This window comes from Psittacula echo (assembly GCF_963264785.1).
Source record: "Psittacula echo genome assembly, chromosome: 4".
NCBI lineage: Eukaryota > Metazoa > Chordata > Aves > Psittaciformes > Psittacidae > Psittacula > Psittacula echo.
In genome coordinates this window covers 114,095,861-114,112,143 of record NC_137738.1, presented here as the reverse complement: position 1 = coordinate 114,112,143, position 16,283 = coordinate 114,095,861, and the positions used below count along the sequence as shown (strand labels likewise).

The window sequence follows — 16,283 nt, the reverse complement described above, 5'->3', positions numbered from 1 at the left end:
CACACGCTTCTGCGATGGAGTGACCTGGGTTTAGCCTTTGCCTGACCCAAAAAGAGCTATGGACAAGCGCTGGGAAAGCTTGGGCCTGTTGGTCCATATGAAACCTCAAGAGAAAACCGTGCTCACTCTCCTGAATTCCCAGGAGAAGCATCAGGGATTTGACGCACCCACAAAGGGGCTATCTCAGGCATTCACTGACAGGCGGGGTTCACAGTCACAGATGTTTACAGGAATTTTGATTGTTTGTTTGGGGAGATGATTTTAAATCTACGAGGAAGAGGTGGAGCTGAGGATAAGGTAATCCGCTGAGGGATTTCTGCAGGAGAAGTAAGATCTATCAAAATGATGGGTGACATCTCCGTCACTGTAAAGTCGTCCATTGCACTTGCCCCTACGCTTGCCAAGGTGGCTAATTGAGCTTTCTTGGTTGGTTTCTTTGTGTGTTGTGTCCTTATTGTAGCATTTGAATTCTTGGTAGGTGCACTGGAAGTTGCCTGTGAGAATAACATTGCCGACAAAGCAAGCACAGAGGAAACTAGAATCTCCATGACAGTGTATTGGCTTGCAGATGCAATTAGAAGGGAGACTGTTTGAAAACCTCAATGGTAGATATATGTTTATGAACAAAATAAGTGCACTTAAGAAACAACTCCAGCCTTCCACAGAAAGGGGAGGGTGTTTGTGGGACAGTGACCATTTCGTCTGTATTGCTGAACAGCTAAATTATTTCAGCTTAAGAGTAAACCATTTTTGCAATGTCTCAGTCCTTGCTACACTTTGCTGCCTCATAATAACCACCCAAATGTCTAGATTGCTTAGCAACCAGTAGCCTGACACCTTGTAGTTCAACCACAGGATAGGTGCAGCAGGCTTTATAGCGGCCACAAAAGTAGGGTAGTAGTGTGGTGGAAATTCACTAAAAATTGCCTTCTCAGCACTCTAAATAGCAGAATATTAGGAGAAATGTGCACAAAACAGCAAAACCACAGGGTTTTTTTTTCCATTTCGGATATTGTTAGGAGATTGAATCTAAGCTTCCGGACAAGCCTGTGGCAGAAGAGATAAAAATGTTGAGTTACTGAGATAAAATATATTTTCCTAAATTCAAATTCTGGTTTGTGTCTGACTACCTGGAATGTCTGAACTCTCACTGTATCTATTTTTATTCTGCTAGCTAGAGAAAGTGTGATTAGGTCCCCATCATATATTGCATTTTATGAGCATAAGGGATTCTTCAAAAATCATGAGAAAAGAATGGCAGGGAGGCAGAAGCACACACCATGATGTGGTTTTAACAATCCCAGTTAGAAAAGAGTGTAGATTGCTGCAAATATTGCAGCAGTTATTTTCAAACCATATTTCTCCCCCTATATCCTTTTCTCTACCCTTTTCTCTAATGACTGCTGCTATAGAGCAGTGGAATCCATAAAGGTAAGAGCATCCCAGAAGAAAAAGAAAGAAACAGGCATATGCAGTCTGAGAATTATACGTTAATCAGTACTGTAAGTATTGATTTTTCTCTTTTCTCCTTTGTTTTTTTCTTACAGGGATGCAAGAGAAAGAGGAAACATCTGCAGAGCCTATGAAAGTTGACCTCGCATGTGAAGCGGCAGACATTTCCAATAAGGATGGTATGCTGTTCTAAAACTGTAATTGTCCTGAAGCGGATACATAGCGCGCCTTTCTGGGGTTTGTTTGTACACTTCTCCCCTAAAATGAGAGTTACATTTATAATCTCTTCAGCTGAGTCTTCTTGAAGTTTACACAGTCTACTGTCTTGGAAGTCTGTTGGAAGTACCTTTCAGTGCCGTAGCCCTGATTTTCTAGTTGACTGTTTTTATGTGTTCCATTGCTATCTTCAGTCTGCCTGCCTTTTAACTAAGAAATACTTTAGGCCCATTGTAATTCTGGTCTGGATATCAAATTGGCCAAGATGTGTGTGGTTTCACACAGGAATCATAAGATACTGCTAAAGATTTCTGTGCTAGTGCCTGGCTCCATTGTGGGCAGCTGTTGGGTGTATAACCGCTCTGACCTTGTATGTTGGCCTCCTTCTAGCTCAGAGCTGATTTCCATTCCTCCTCCTCCTTCAGAGTCCATGCATAGCTCAGTCTGGTAGCAAATGGAAGTTCTCTCCCTAGGACATTTACTATTGATAAAGCTGTCACAATTTGGTTGATCCAGCAGCAGTTCCAGTCAGGTTTATGGACATTATCAATGCAGACCTCCTGATGTGGAAATGAAATTGTTTTGACATTGACCTTGGTGACCCTGCTGTCTGGCAAAGCCCTGGCACAGGCTGAGTAACAGGATGTTGCTTGAGCTCTGCAGTGCATAGCATATTCATAAACAAAAATAATTGTCCTTCTAGGGTCTTCCTGTATGTAAAGAAATAACAGATGGGATCCACATTCTGGGGCTGAAGTTTTGGTGAAACAGACCCTTTATCACTCCTCTAGGTCAGGTCTTAGAGCTTAACAGAGCTACGTATGGAGCTTTCCTGGGTTTTGCACGAAGCATCCTCTTTACTGCTCCAAATGGCAGTGGGTTTGGAATTGGGGTTCCAGTCCTTCTTTGATTACTGTAGACTTTATAGCGAAGGCTGATTTTTAACTCCTCCTTTACCCTCATCAACATTGACATAATAGAAATTCAAGGCATACTTTCTTTCTTCATCTCAAAGACAAAACAGTTATATTCTTTTTGCTGTTAGTTCCACAAGGAACCTAATGCTGATTCCTTTCTCGTGCTGCAGCGTTTGAATCAGTGGCTGACTTCGATACTGGCCTATAGGGAAGTTTTTGCAAGCACAAGGAAAGCAAGCACGTATAATTGATTTCCTTTGCAAAAACATAGTAGAGATAATGCTGTTACTAGTAAGCATACAGAATAGAGCCGAACCAGCCTTCTCTCCTCATCCTCTGAACACACACACACCCACACACACACACCCACACACACACAGCCACCAAAAAGTCATAGTCCCATTAAAATACTTCAGTTTTGAAGCCTTGGAAGGGTCTGGGCTGCTTAGTGAAGACAAGTCCAAATTTACTAAAAGAGCATCTAAAGAGATTTCCCACTGGAAAGAAAAGTGATCGTATATCCATTGTAACATGTGCCATAGCACAGCACAGCTAGATCAGCCAACAGCTTCTGAAATGATGATCTTGATAGGTTTCTTTGTTTCCAGACTTGCTTATCCTATAAGGTCTTCTCTACATGTAACACATCTTTTAACTTCCTTTTCTGTGAACTTTCCAAGTTATATGAAAGGACAGGAAAAGGGTGTTTGCTATGGGTGCAGAAAAGTGCTCTGCTGTATAGGGAAGTCTTCATTTTACTGCAGCTGAAATTGCTTTTGGGCTTATATTACAGGGTGATTTTTCTTGTGGACATATATTATCTATTGAAAAAAAAAACCAGAACAGAGACAGGATCAAACTCCCCGTGCTCTGTTTTATCTGAAGGGTTAAATTTTGCTGAAAAAAAGCCCTAACGTTTTTGAATGTACTGAGTCCTAACTGAGATTTAAAGAAAAAAAAAAAAAAAAAAAAAAAGGAAGAAAAAGATTCTCTTTGACAGTAATTTTTATGTAAATTGCCTATTTTTTCTCTGGTCCCCTTCTTTCCGCCCCAGGAGAACTCATCGCTTCACAGCTGAAAGCACAAGCATATATCACCAGGTACCTCTTGGCAGCCTGGCTCTTGTGTTTTAATTTCATGTACCATGTCACAGCGAAAAGCACTTTAGAAATGCAGAGGGTTTAGGCAGCCTGGGTGGATCTCAGTATTGGTTCATCTAGTGGGCAGGGCTGTAGTACTGATACATTTCAGAAATTACTATTATTTGAAAGCTGTGTGTGATTCTCCATTGGGAAAGCTGTCAGAGGATGGGCCCATAAGCATGAATAGAGGCAAGTATACAAAGATACAGGTTGCTACTTGCAATCTCCATTGGCCACCAGAGTGAAAACCCCTAGGTATTAAACTTCTTGTACCCAGGACAGATTAGCTGATTAGTGTTTTTTAATGAAGACAAACCCCACCTTTGGTGATTGGCTTTCTAGATGTTTTTTCCCTGCCAGCAGTCCTTTTTATTCTTCCCTTTTTTTTCTTCATGCCAGCAAAGCTTTAAAGATTACTAAGGCAGATGTTACTTTCCAGCTGGTATTAGGCGGATCAAACTCTTCACTCCTTTCATAATGGGGTTACTCATTCTCTTTTATTATTTCAAGCTTGTGGAAAGCTGCATCCTGACTTGCTGACACAATAGGAGGAAAGAAAAAGATGAAGGCAGTGTCAAACCTGAAATTTCCCATTGCTTTTTCTTATAAGCTTGTGCAAGCTGATGAATGCACCATCAGCAACCTGACCTTCATGTGATTCACCAAAGCTATATAAAAGTAGGATCTCAACAGCTAACACCCTTATGCTTGTTATGGTGTTGATGTAAAATCCAAGAAACAAGTAACTACCAAGTAAACAGGCGCACGTGTTTCATCACCACACAGCAGGTTGAATTCAAGATAGATGGTTTTCTTTCTAGGCAGTCTGGAGTTCCAGCTGAATGTGCTATAGCCAAGCTGCATGGCTGCAAGGGGGAAACCTTGTTTAGCAAGTGGCTGAATAAATAGGTTATGTTTGCAAGTAAGAGTCTGACCATGCTCCTATTTCAATCAAGACAGTAACATTTTGGTGTCATCTGCCGGCCAGGTCTACAGCATAATATCCTGGGGTGAGGAAATGCGCTTGCGCTCTCGTAGATGACTAAACTTGGTTTTGCAGTCTCCTCTTTGCCTGTCTTCTCTCCTTAGATGGCACGCTGTGGCTTCTGGCTAGCTGACCTTTAAGCACGTAGCTTTCTTGCAGGGGAGAGGAGGGATGACTTGCTGCCGACGCACATCCACCGGCTCAGCAGCGATCGCAGCACGTTGATGGATGAGAACTATTTGCTGGGTTATTTCTTCTCCTCTGCAGGGAACCTGCTTCCTTTTGGGGGGAAGTCCTTCCCTGTGCATAATTTAAGAACTGCTAAGCTTATACATTGAGAGAGGAGGTACAGATAGGTCCTCCCCAGCAGGTCAAAATTAAAGGGAAAACAGAGTGCAGAAGATTGTCTGGTTCCATTGCATAGGAATGTCCATTTCTGTCATAAAAAGCCTCATGAGAATCTGCAGAAGGGGCAGGAGGTAAAGCAGAATTTAAGAGATACACAGCCTCCTTGAACTTCAGGTGCTTCACTGAGCTGCTGGCTGTTGTAGTATATTATGGTAGGGGCAAAAATACCACTAACGTAAGGCAGCAGTTTAACACCTCTAAAAGCAGTGTTTAGTGGGGAGAAGGCCACTCTTGGCTTGTGATGCGATCGGATATAGCGTGCTCAGGGCTAACAGCATCATTCTGACACTAACTCGTGCTAGGAGGCCACAAGGGCTGTGAGTCACATCCCTGCCGTACGCGGTGGCAGCTCTTCCATCTGCTCTTGTGGTAGGTGCTTCACTGCTGTGTTATTTTACAGCTAAATATAGAGGATTGTGGAGGTGGCCTTGCAGTGACATCTGTTGTTGGGGGTTCACCCAATGGTCTGCAGAAGCTTATCTTTCAGTTAGAGCTTCCTGTCCCTACCAGCATTAGTGCAAAGAGCTGAGCATAGTCACAAACACATAGGATAAAGGCTAATAGTGGAACCTGCTGGTCCTTTAGCAATCGTGAGCCACCTCCCTAGTGCGGTGTGCACACTTTTAGTAATGGTGATGCCTGGCTGCCATTTCCACTGTAAAATAGCGGGACTCAGTTGCTCTTGCACCACTGGGGCTCCCATGTGCTTTCACATTATCCTTGATGCATGTCCCTCCATGTGACGTGCTATCAGCATGGTGGGGTCAACTGCTCGTAGCCATAAATAAGGAAGGAGAAGGAGGTGTATTCATCTGGGATGCTGACAGAGCCTAACCACAGGTTTCAAACCAAGCTTCATTTTGCAGGAGCGCTCTGTAAAACATGAGTGAAGCTTTATGGTATTTTCAGAAAACCCAACCAGTGAAGCTGGCCAGCATCAAGAGGCTGGGAGAGGCTGCTCTTGTCAGTGTGCAGCAGCCTTCACTTAATGATTTTTTATTAAGCATCCTGTCTTTGCTATGCAAATGCGGGTGAAGAACACAACATTGCTAAACGCGATGTGCATCAGAGCACCATAATCAGGAGCAGATACTTTTCTTATTATTCATTGCATACATCCAGGAAGCCATTACGGTATCTGTTCTGCATATGGATAATGAATAATTTACAAATAATCCATCAAAACCCCAACAGGTGTATTGACATGATATTGATTCAGAAGGAGATCATACTGCCTGCCTGGAAGTACCATAGTTATTGACTTTTTGGCTTTTCTTCCCTCCATCTTCCCTTACTGTTCCAAATCTCCCATTGAGGTTTGAGATTTTTCCCTGTCTCCCACATCAAATGACTTGTAATCTGCAGTTGATGCCACAACATAAAGAAAGGGAAAAAAAAAAGTCTTAATATAAATGGCTTCGTACAAATTCATTGCAGAACAAATACTAAATATTAATCTTAAAAATCCATGTGCTGAAGTAACTCTTTTATATTTAGCCTAGATGGAACCAATTACACCTCTCATAGTTTAGATGGTATTTTTGGCAAAGGTCATGCTGAAATGGGCTTAAGCTCTCTATTTAAATTTTTTATTTTTAGCAATTTTAAATAAAATGTAAAAAGGAAAAGAAGATTGGTTTTGTAAATGGATAGTACACGAGTGAAACTGGTATGTGTAGGGGAATGGTGATGTTGCCCCTGAATCCTCTCCTAGGCTACAGCAATTTGCAGTTCAAGGATGCCTGGAGGCAGAGGCAGCATCTCTGTGACTGGAGATTGATCCGTGTTCAGCCTGCAGCTCGGCCCTGAGTCCTGCTGGGGATTTTGGCTGAAGCCTGTGGATGTTCCAGTCAGAGGATTGAGACCACTCAGCCCAGAGGTCTAAATGACCCTCTGGAGGTACCTGTATCTTTGCCTGTGGCCTACAGAGGCAGAGGAGGGTCTTTGAGCTCTTGAGTTGGACACCTCGGTTGGGTGCCAAATTCAAACTGGGTGATGTAGACTCAAGGGAAAATCTAGGTCCAGAGGCTGGTGTTTCTGGCAATGCTGGAGCCTAGGCCCGTGGCAGCAATGCTCATCAGGCTTTCCATGGAACCACATGTTAGGAGGACTGCCCCAAAAGACCTTTTGTGGATTTATGGCATAGAATTTTTAATGCAATAAATGTCCCCTTTGGGTTAGAAGCGGTTATTACTCAATGTGATAAACTTAAGTATCATGAATACAATTTGATGACTATCTCATTTTGTTTTCAGCTGAAATGAATAGTCAAGTTGAAAGTATAAATGATCCTAAGGAAACAGAGAGGGAAGCTTAAGTAACAGGTAAGACCTTTATGGCTATTACACACACCCACACCATTTTCCATTCAGTTTCTGTTTGAAAACTTGCTTTAAAAATGACTGTAGTTTTTTAGATAGAATTTACCAAAAGAAAAAGAGGAAGACAGAATTCAAAGGGAAAAAAAAATTGTCTAATACAGCCCATATTACACCAAAAAATGAAAGCACCCAGTAGACTTGATTTGTCAAGTAAATATTATAGTAGCAGTCTGCAACTGTAATAGATTTAGACAGTACACAGTCTTAGATCATGAGAAGGCAAGACAGCACCAAGAAAAGGAACAGAAGAGTAACTGAATGAACAAATTTTGGCATTGCTTAGGAAAATGACAGGCAATTTATAGTGGTTGGAACCAAGCTCAGTTCTGTACGATCTGTATTCTGGGAATAACAGTTCACGTCACAAGGGGTTTATTGCCTTTGGCTCTCCAGTGCCTTAACGTCACATGTAGCAATAGCACTGAAAAACAAGGCAAAGTCAGCAAGCTGCCTTCTGGAGCTCTTCTGCCTTTTGGAGCTTTTTATGGCTTTATATGCTAAATGGTAGCGCTATGGCAGAAGCATGCAATGGTGATTATTGCAGCAGAGTTTGTCATAGACATAAACAGCCGCACCCTTAGATAAAAAAAGATAACTTGGTAGGGAGACAGAAGTCTGAGGCTCATCCCCAATTACAACAAGAAACAGTTGTAATTTCTCTTTCAAAAGTAGTTTTTAAGCATTAATGCACAGCGCTTCCTTTGGTGTAGTGTTGTCTTGAGATGCCAATATCACATACAGCAAAATGTGTTATTTATTCTTATAATGGAATTTCATATAGCTCAAGACCAAATCTAGCAGCTTTGCAGTGGCAGCAGCTGTATCACAGAGATTTAAAATACAAGGTCTTATTACTGAGCCTAGCCCTTTGTCCTTGTCAGCACATAGGCGATGCGTTGCTGTACTGCTAGCATGAGAAATAGGCCTGATGGGGTCCCTGGTAAAAAGTACTGAAGGAAAACTAGAAAGAGCCCTCACCATTAAAATACAGCTTCCACAAATCTTCCTTTTTCCCTAGCTTCTAGTTGGATGTTCTGTTCAATAAAAAAAGGAAGAGGAATTAATGGAATCTCTGTTAAAAATACATGGAAAGGTTAATACCCTTCTGCAATTTAAAAGAATTATCTGATGATTTTTACTGCTTTCACTCGCCCTGTAGGTCTGTTTCATGCTGCATTTTCCCATGGAAATGAATATATGTGAATGCTTTGAGCTGGAGTACTTTTTGCTTTACGAAGGCAGAGTTCACAAGAGTAATATCACAATTAGCAATCAATTAATAAATCTCTTCAAATGCACTTGAAGACCTGGCTCTGCTGGTACCTTTGTAAAGCGAAGAGGCTCGAGCTGGGGCACACCATCTCTTCCTCAGCATTTTAATGGCATGTGCAGGATTAGAAGCAGGCATCAAATCCTTCGCAGCTCTCTATCGAAGTCCTCCTGACACTGATGCCTCTGTTTTAATTGCGAGGAACAGGTCCCCGGGGAGGATTGATCAGCCTATTAAATTTCAAAGGGTCTCATTAGGGTCTTTCAGAGCCAAGGAGGTCCCTTTGCTGACTGTTTAGTATTTTAATGTGTTGGGTTTAACACATGTGATCTAGCACCAAAGCACTCAAAAGAGCTAGGGGTCTCTGATATCAGGCTTGATAGCATGGTGCAAGAATTCCTTATGATCACAATTTGCTATAGAAATAACAGTGGCTGTTACATATAAACAGTGTGACACATATACATGCTGCGTGTGACAGAAAAAGAAACCATAGGTACCTACTAGAAAGATGAGGCCTGGGTTGTGTGCAGGCATTTGAAATTGTGGCTTTTGTTTCCTTTTTTTTTTCCTATCTTTTCTCTCCCCTACTGTGCCAAAGGAAGGATGCAGGAGAGGAGAGACCCGAGGAAACCCGATGGGCAGGCGCTGACATCCTACGGCATCATTCTTGGCAGAAAAGAGCACGCAGAGATGCTCCACGGGTTGGGAGGGAGGGAGCTTTGGGGAAATGACTCTTTGCTTTAATTTCTCTTTGTTCTTCATTGCATTTCGTTCTGTAGGCCTGTTAGAAAGAAACATGAGTTCCGAGTTCTAACAATGTTTTGCAATTATCCCTGCAATTACAACAGTTTCTTCTGAACTGTGGTCCCTGTCTTATATTGGGTCTCTTTTCCTCCTGCATCATATCATGAGTAGCCTGTTTCCAGGCCCACCCCTTTTCTAGCATCTTTATCTTGTTTCCCAGTTGCAGTGCTGTCTGCCGGCAGCCTCTAGGAGCCAGCTTTCTCCTTCCCCTGCTTCCTTTTTTTTTTAACTCTTCCCTAGGATATAAATGGAAATCTTCTTTGAGAACATGAGCTGCCACAAAGGATTATAATCTGCACACACTGATAAACAACCGCCCTCCTTGTGCTAGGGATTTGAAACACTAGATGCTCCAGAATCTCAGAGATATTGATACAGACAGCCCTGCATGTTGCCCACCTCCAGGCTTGTCGATGGGCAGCTCCTGCCGGCACCAAACAGCAGGTCACCATGTCCAAACCCTTGCTGCTAGAAGAGGCACTGGCTGGATTCCCTTGAGTCTGTGCTAGAAGCAGAGTTTGCACATTAACTCAATCATCCCAATGCCTTGGGATTGCCTGAGGCTCTGTCCTTTCCCTTTCCCTCTGGTATGAGAAAGCTAAACTATGACCAGCCTGCACTGTGCCATCTCCTTCTGTGGGTCCTACACATGAATAACTCACTGGGCCTCGAGCAAATCATTCCTGCTCTTTCCCATAAAATCAGTGCTGAAAGAATGAGCTGTAGGTACGGGTAGGCAACAGATACCTCCTCAATCCTGCAAGTGACAGAGGATAACAGGCACTCTGCATTCAAGGCATCTTTAAATACAGCTCCCGGCTTTAACAACTTCACACCGTATCTTGTGTGAGCCCTCATTATATCTTCTACTGCATATGCATGATCTCTTCCCTTTTTTTAATTTTTACAAAAAAGCAATTAGCAGCTATTTTGTCTCTCCATATGTCAATTGTTCTGCCAGCAAATGCTGCGCTGAGATTTTTAGAAAAGGAACAAAAGGGTTTCACGTACATTTCCCAGCCGTGCTGTAACCAAAACCGATAGACAGTACACTCTGTGGAAGAGCACACAACCCGTGTCCAGGTCGTTTTAAAATATGGCTGATAATTGGATCATTATGTAAGGAATTTAATTGATTATGCTCTTTTTTTCCCCAAATATGCATGAATTTCAAAATAGTTGTTTACTATCTGCCCCAAACAAAAAAGGCGAGGAGGGAAGTGAAAACCAAGGTAATATGTAGCTCTGTCCTCCTGTGATGTGGGTTTATCCCAGCTAGATTTGGTGATAAATCATCTTCTGGTGTAACAGCAAGTCAAATGTGGCCATAATGCACCTAGCACTGGCTGCAGCAGTTGGTGGCTCCCATCAGCAGCAGGTTAGTCAGAAAGGGTGTCACGACAAGCAAGGGAAGCAAGAAAAGCCCCGTATTTCACTTAGAGAGTACAGCCCCTAAAAAGGCAGCCTCCTGCTTCCTTACGTGTAGTTCCACCACGTTTGCTTGTGGTGGGATCAGAAGAGTATTTCTATGTGCCTGATCCTGTGGCATTTTAACCCAGGTGGCACTTGTGCTACAGAAGATCTTGAGGAGCTTCATCATCATGTATTTGTCCTGGAGATGACTGAATGTGTAACTCTGAATTGGATCGACTGTGGAAGGAGTAAATGAGCTGGTGTAAAATTCTATAAATTGGGTTTATGATATTGCTAAGTTTACCTAAATTCACTAAATACCACTCCTCTGGCGCTTGTCCTCCTCCGTGGGAGACCTTACAGGTAGTACATCTACATGGGTGCATCCCATATGTTCCTGTATATTTTCCACAATGGCTAACTTTGATTGAAACAGCCTGTCCTAATGAGTGGGGCAGGAGTGGATAAATACCTCGGGAGAAAGGGGAGTAAATGCACTGGGCATCTGTCCTCTCAATTCCCATTTTGTGCTGTGAAAAGACCAGGACTGCAGGGCTCCCTCTGTGTAGGTAAGTGAGGGAATTAAGCCTGCAGGGTGGGGAATGAACTGGGCAAGCCCAACTTTGAGCTGTGTGAAATGTTGAGGAGATCCAAGGGGGATAGATCATCAGGTGCATCACATCAGACACTAATCCCTGACAGTAATTTCACTACACTTTTCAGTTCATCTTGGTCCTCAAACAGCAGTGAGTCTTTAAAACCATGAACCCAAGGATGGAGCAGCGAAGTATGAAGGCCAGGTAGGAAGTGTAAAGCAAGCAAACACAGGAGTTGATGAAGTCCTTACAGGACAATTTGCAGCTGTGTTTCTAAGTCTTTTTCTTCAGGTGTGTTTTGGTTTGAGTTGTGGGGGTTTTCACTAGTCATAAAGTGAGTGTAGTTTGGCACCGTGAGTTCTTCAGCTGAGTTAGTAGTTGAGCCTGGAGCTGTGCCCCTTGATGCAGTCTCCACCATTCTTGCTGGAGCCCAGATGCAGGGAGATGATTTTGTGGAAGAGCAAGATTCACATCAAATCGCCCCACAGGGACTTACGCCAAGGATTTTGGTTTAAAACCAAAATGCTTTTGCAGTAGGTGGCGTAAAGGAGCTAGCAGCCCTTCGGTGCTGATGTTTGCATACAGAGTATCAGGCTCTGCTTGATGGTTGTTTCTCCTATGTCTGGAAGCACTCATCCCTACCATTAGCACAATATTCCTCAGGCTGTGACTGCTGCAATGACGAATGGGTTTCCTTCCACACAGACATCCAACGGGGATGTTTGAGAGAGTCTGTAATAACAGGTCACACGTTTGCTGCAACTAATTGTCAATCTTTCTCTAAAGCACTGAGAAAGCCTCTCTGTGAATTAACACTGTTCTGCTTTAGGCACTTGAATAAAAATATAATTAAAACAACAACAACAACACTTTTCTCTATATGCAGTGGATGCCGGCTTTGCTTTTGGAATTACAAACTAAACAGAGTATGCAGATCTATTTTCTTGGGGAATAAGGGTTTTTTTCATATGGTTCATCCAGGATTTGCCTTACCCTGACATTTGTGATATAAAGGAACATTTTAAGAAAATAATAATTAAAAGAAAGTAATTTTATTGATCCAAAAATATGTTTTTACTTCAGTGCAAAGAAGTGTAGACTGTTGCTTGCAAAATGCCTTCTAATAGATGGTCTAGCACCTCTGTCAATTAACACATGCCTCTTCTGTTACTCTCCCACTCACATGCTCAGTTTGCCTCCAAGTCTTATTTTTCCTTTGTCTGTGCCACATATTGGAGAACTTAAAGAACCGATGCCTTCATACTATGATGTTTGTTAAAGTGAGACATTAATAAAGCTTGTCCTGAAGCCAAGGCGATGCCACTCCTGTGTTTATTCCCTCCTCACTATGCTGATTGTGTAGGGGTTGTTTTGGTTGTCACCGAGGCACATTTGAGCTTGGACATGGGATCACCAGTGTAACCAACTGGGTCCTCACTTCGTATTGTTCACTTGATGGTGGAATCTGAACTGATTCTTCAGAGGGATTTTTGGACAGCAAAGGGTGAGAACAGGGACTTTGCACCTCGGAAGACAAAAAAGGAGTTGGTCCCATCGCTGCACCAAAGATGTTGCAAAGCCCACCCCAGCAGCTGTACCAGTACTAAATCCCAGACATCTATCATCTGGCAAAGAATACTCCCAAATATGCAATCCACAGGTATCATAGAGAACATGCAGTGTACACAGGATGTTATCTGCTCTTTGTGCTGTCATTTATTTCAAGACCGAATCAATAGAAGATATTGCAAAGGTCAGGAAGGTGGCTTTTTTCTTCCCATGGCACCAGTGTAGATGAAAACAGACACAGACCCTGCCTCACTCTTCTTATCCAAGGCCAAGGATTTAATCATTGATAACCAAAGTTAGGGGGTTGGCTCTGTGTGTTCAAAGCCCTGCAACAGATGGATTCCCTCTCTGAAATTTGACCTTTCCTTCTCTGAAACCTTTTGACAGCCACATGGAAAAGGAGAAGGTACAGGAGACGCGTGGCAGTGAGGAATGCCTGCCTTTTTGCTTGATGCAGGACCCAACTGTCATGTACAGTCTTAGTAGCATGAGCTAACCTGAGAGAGAGAAATGCCAGCAGTAGCTGTAACACAGCATTTTGCTGGATTCAGTTCAAGAACTCTGTTTTCTCTGTATCTCAAGAACTGCACAGCCTAGAAGGAGGCGACCGCTTTCCCCATCCTGAAGCCTATTTCTGCTGCAAAAGGGAATGTTTTTGTCTGTGTCAAATGTATATGTTTAAAAGGAGAAAAAGAAATTCATTTCTCGTCTAGGAACAAGTACTATCTGTCCTACCCTGTTTGAATAGCACAGGGTCAAGAGAAAAACCTTTGTTGTTTTGGAAGATGAAGAAGGTCACACACATGTTTGAGGCTGCTCAGCCTTGCAGCAATGGGTGTTTGTCCAGATGTTGTGGATTAGGCAATGAGCAGGTGAGTCTGCTAGGATGAGATGAGCAATAAACTATCCTTGGTTATACTCTGGCTGCCGCTGGCCAGATTGGCACTTCCCCTTCCACATCTTGTTTGGGAAGGTGGTAGATTGTGGCTGGGGAAGTCTTGTGCTGAGCTGATAACATCAGAGGTCACTCGAAGCCTGGAGGCCCGGTTACCACGTTTCCTGTTCAGCCTTCTTAGAGAGATTCTCCGAGAGGAATCGGGTTGCCTTGCAGGATTTCCTTGTGAACCTGCCACTCCTCAGGGGGCTCTGTGTATGCCTTAAATTGGCTTTCATTCTTCACACACGCCCCCCGGCCTCCCTCTGCTTTTGCACAGAAGCTTCCAAAGGGGTCTTTATGACCTCGATCTATCTCTTAAGGTGAAAATTGTGTTTTGGGATTTTAATTAGGTTTTGAATTGGTCTCTTTTTATTTTTTTTTTTTTTTTTTCTGAAATAAAAGTGTCAGGAGACATTTAAATACCCTAATTTCTCCTTCCATTAGAATTATTGGCAACCCTTTAAAGTAAGTGGCAAATCACTGTTAATTCCTTCGGAATTCACTGATAAAACATTTATCGTAATGAATTCCTGTAGAAAAAAAAAGAAGGGGAGTGGGAAAAAAGATTCCTGATGAAAACGCAGCCGGTGGAGGATGTCCTTGGGGAGGCTGCTCCATCTGGTGGCAGCTCAGGCAGCCTGTCGCTTGGGGGGCACTCCTGCTTTTATGAGTCAGGTGAGGTTTCCCTCTGGTTCAAACCTATTGAGCATCACCCTCTCCTCGGTAGAAGGGCATACATGTGTGCACGTGGTGGATATTGGCATGCAGGATTTGTGTTTGCCAGTGAGAATTTTCACATTCCCATGGCAAAGATGCTCATTGCCCAAAGCCAGCTCTGAACCCAGCTCACCGAGCATGCAGGAGGTCTGCAACCCAGTGGTTGCATTGGTGCTCTAAGCTGAAATAAGCTTTGTCTCAAGGAGTTCAGCAAGCTTTTGGAGGGAGCAGTGCTAGGACTCCTGTGATGCCAGGTAAGCGTGCTCACGAGAGCACGGGGATGTTGCAAGATTGCAGGGAAAGTGGCACCTGGTCAACCTAAATTGCGTTATAGTACAGGTTGTATAGTGCAGTCTATCTCAATGTGCCTGGACACATCTCACCTAGAAATGGTATCACTGAGAAAACACTATTGCGATCAGGTTTGGTTTCCAACAGAAAGGAATGATGGTGTTCAGCAGCAAACTGTTGACATAACCCCCTCCACCCCATAGAAATGGTGTTCAGTCAATGCGAGTGCTCAAGGAAAAGGGCAAGGAGGTCAAGCCCTGCGAGAACAACCTTGCTGTCCCAAAGTAGCACAGTGCAGGCGAGAACAGAACGAGCTTGTAGTAATATCATTCAGGAGAAGCCTGGGAAGCAGCACCGCCACCACTGCTGGGTTTTGCTCAGCCCAAGGAGCCGAGTGGGTCTATGTTGCATACTTCCAACTCCTACTCGTTTCACACCAGCTACTGAGCACCTGCTCACTAGAAGCATCCTTCTGGAAGGGAAACATAAGCCTAAACTTGATTTTTAGTTTTATTTTTTCCTTTTTATCCCCCATTCTCTACCAAGCCAGGAAATCAGTTTTGGAATAGAAGAGTGAGTAGCAAACAATGGAGCACAGACAGATCAGATCATAAGACAGTTGAAATGAGCAACAAACAGGTGAACCCACAAACACAAAGGCATCCTGAATTTGAAAGTCCCTTCTCTGCCCTGCAAGTCACATCACCACCACACCGGAGGGGTAAAAAAGGGGTTATATTTGCACAGGAAAGGGAAATTGGAGAGGCATATAGTGTGTACACAAAAGACGATTCATCTAACATAGATAGTTTAGTTCATACTCTAATACAGAATATTAGATGTAGAATATACAGTATGCAGTGTATGTAGTATAAATGCAGGGAACAAGATGGAAAAGAAAGGAATGGCAGGGGATTACAAGGAAAGGCAGGAAATGGTGGAGAATGGTGGGGAATGCTTGTGAATTGCCTGGATATACGCTACATAATACATGATGTGATATATATGCTGTATCTACTATCTGTCAGAAATGTACAGTTAATATATTTTAGATGGTATAGTTTAAATAATTATATACTTTACATACTTTATCTAATTCAGTTACATAACCTGTGTACTCTGTAGAAAACTTGGTTTAGATCAAATTTGATTCTATACACCCTGTAAACAATAAAGGTAAAG

General features: G+C 42.9%; 1 protein-coding gene across 1 annotated transcript in view; it reads left to right on the top strand.

The window, feature by feature from the left end:
* The window catches only part of MACROD2 (mono-ADP ribosylhydrolase 2), a gene marked incomplete at both ends in the record, with an annotated part of 889,218 nt that extends 881,781 nt beyond the window's left edge, over positions 1–7,437 (top strand). The window contains 2 exons of the mRNA XM_080615786.1: positions 1,548–1,631; positions 7,376–7,437. Of these exons, the coding sequence (XP_080471912.1) occupies positions 1,548–1,631; positions 7,376–7,437 (146 nt within the window). The remainder of the gene's footprint in view (positions 1–1,547; positions 1,632–7,375) is intronic.
* Between the last annotated feature and the right edge of the window lie 8,846 nt (positions 7,438–16,283).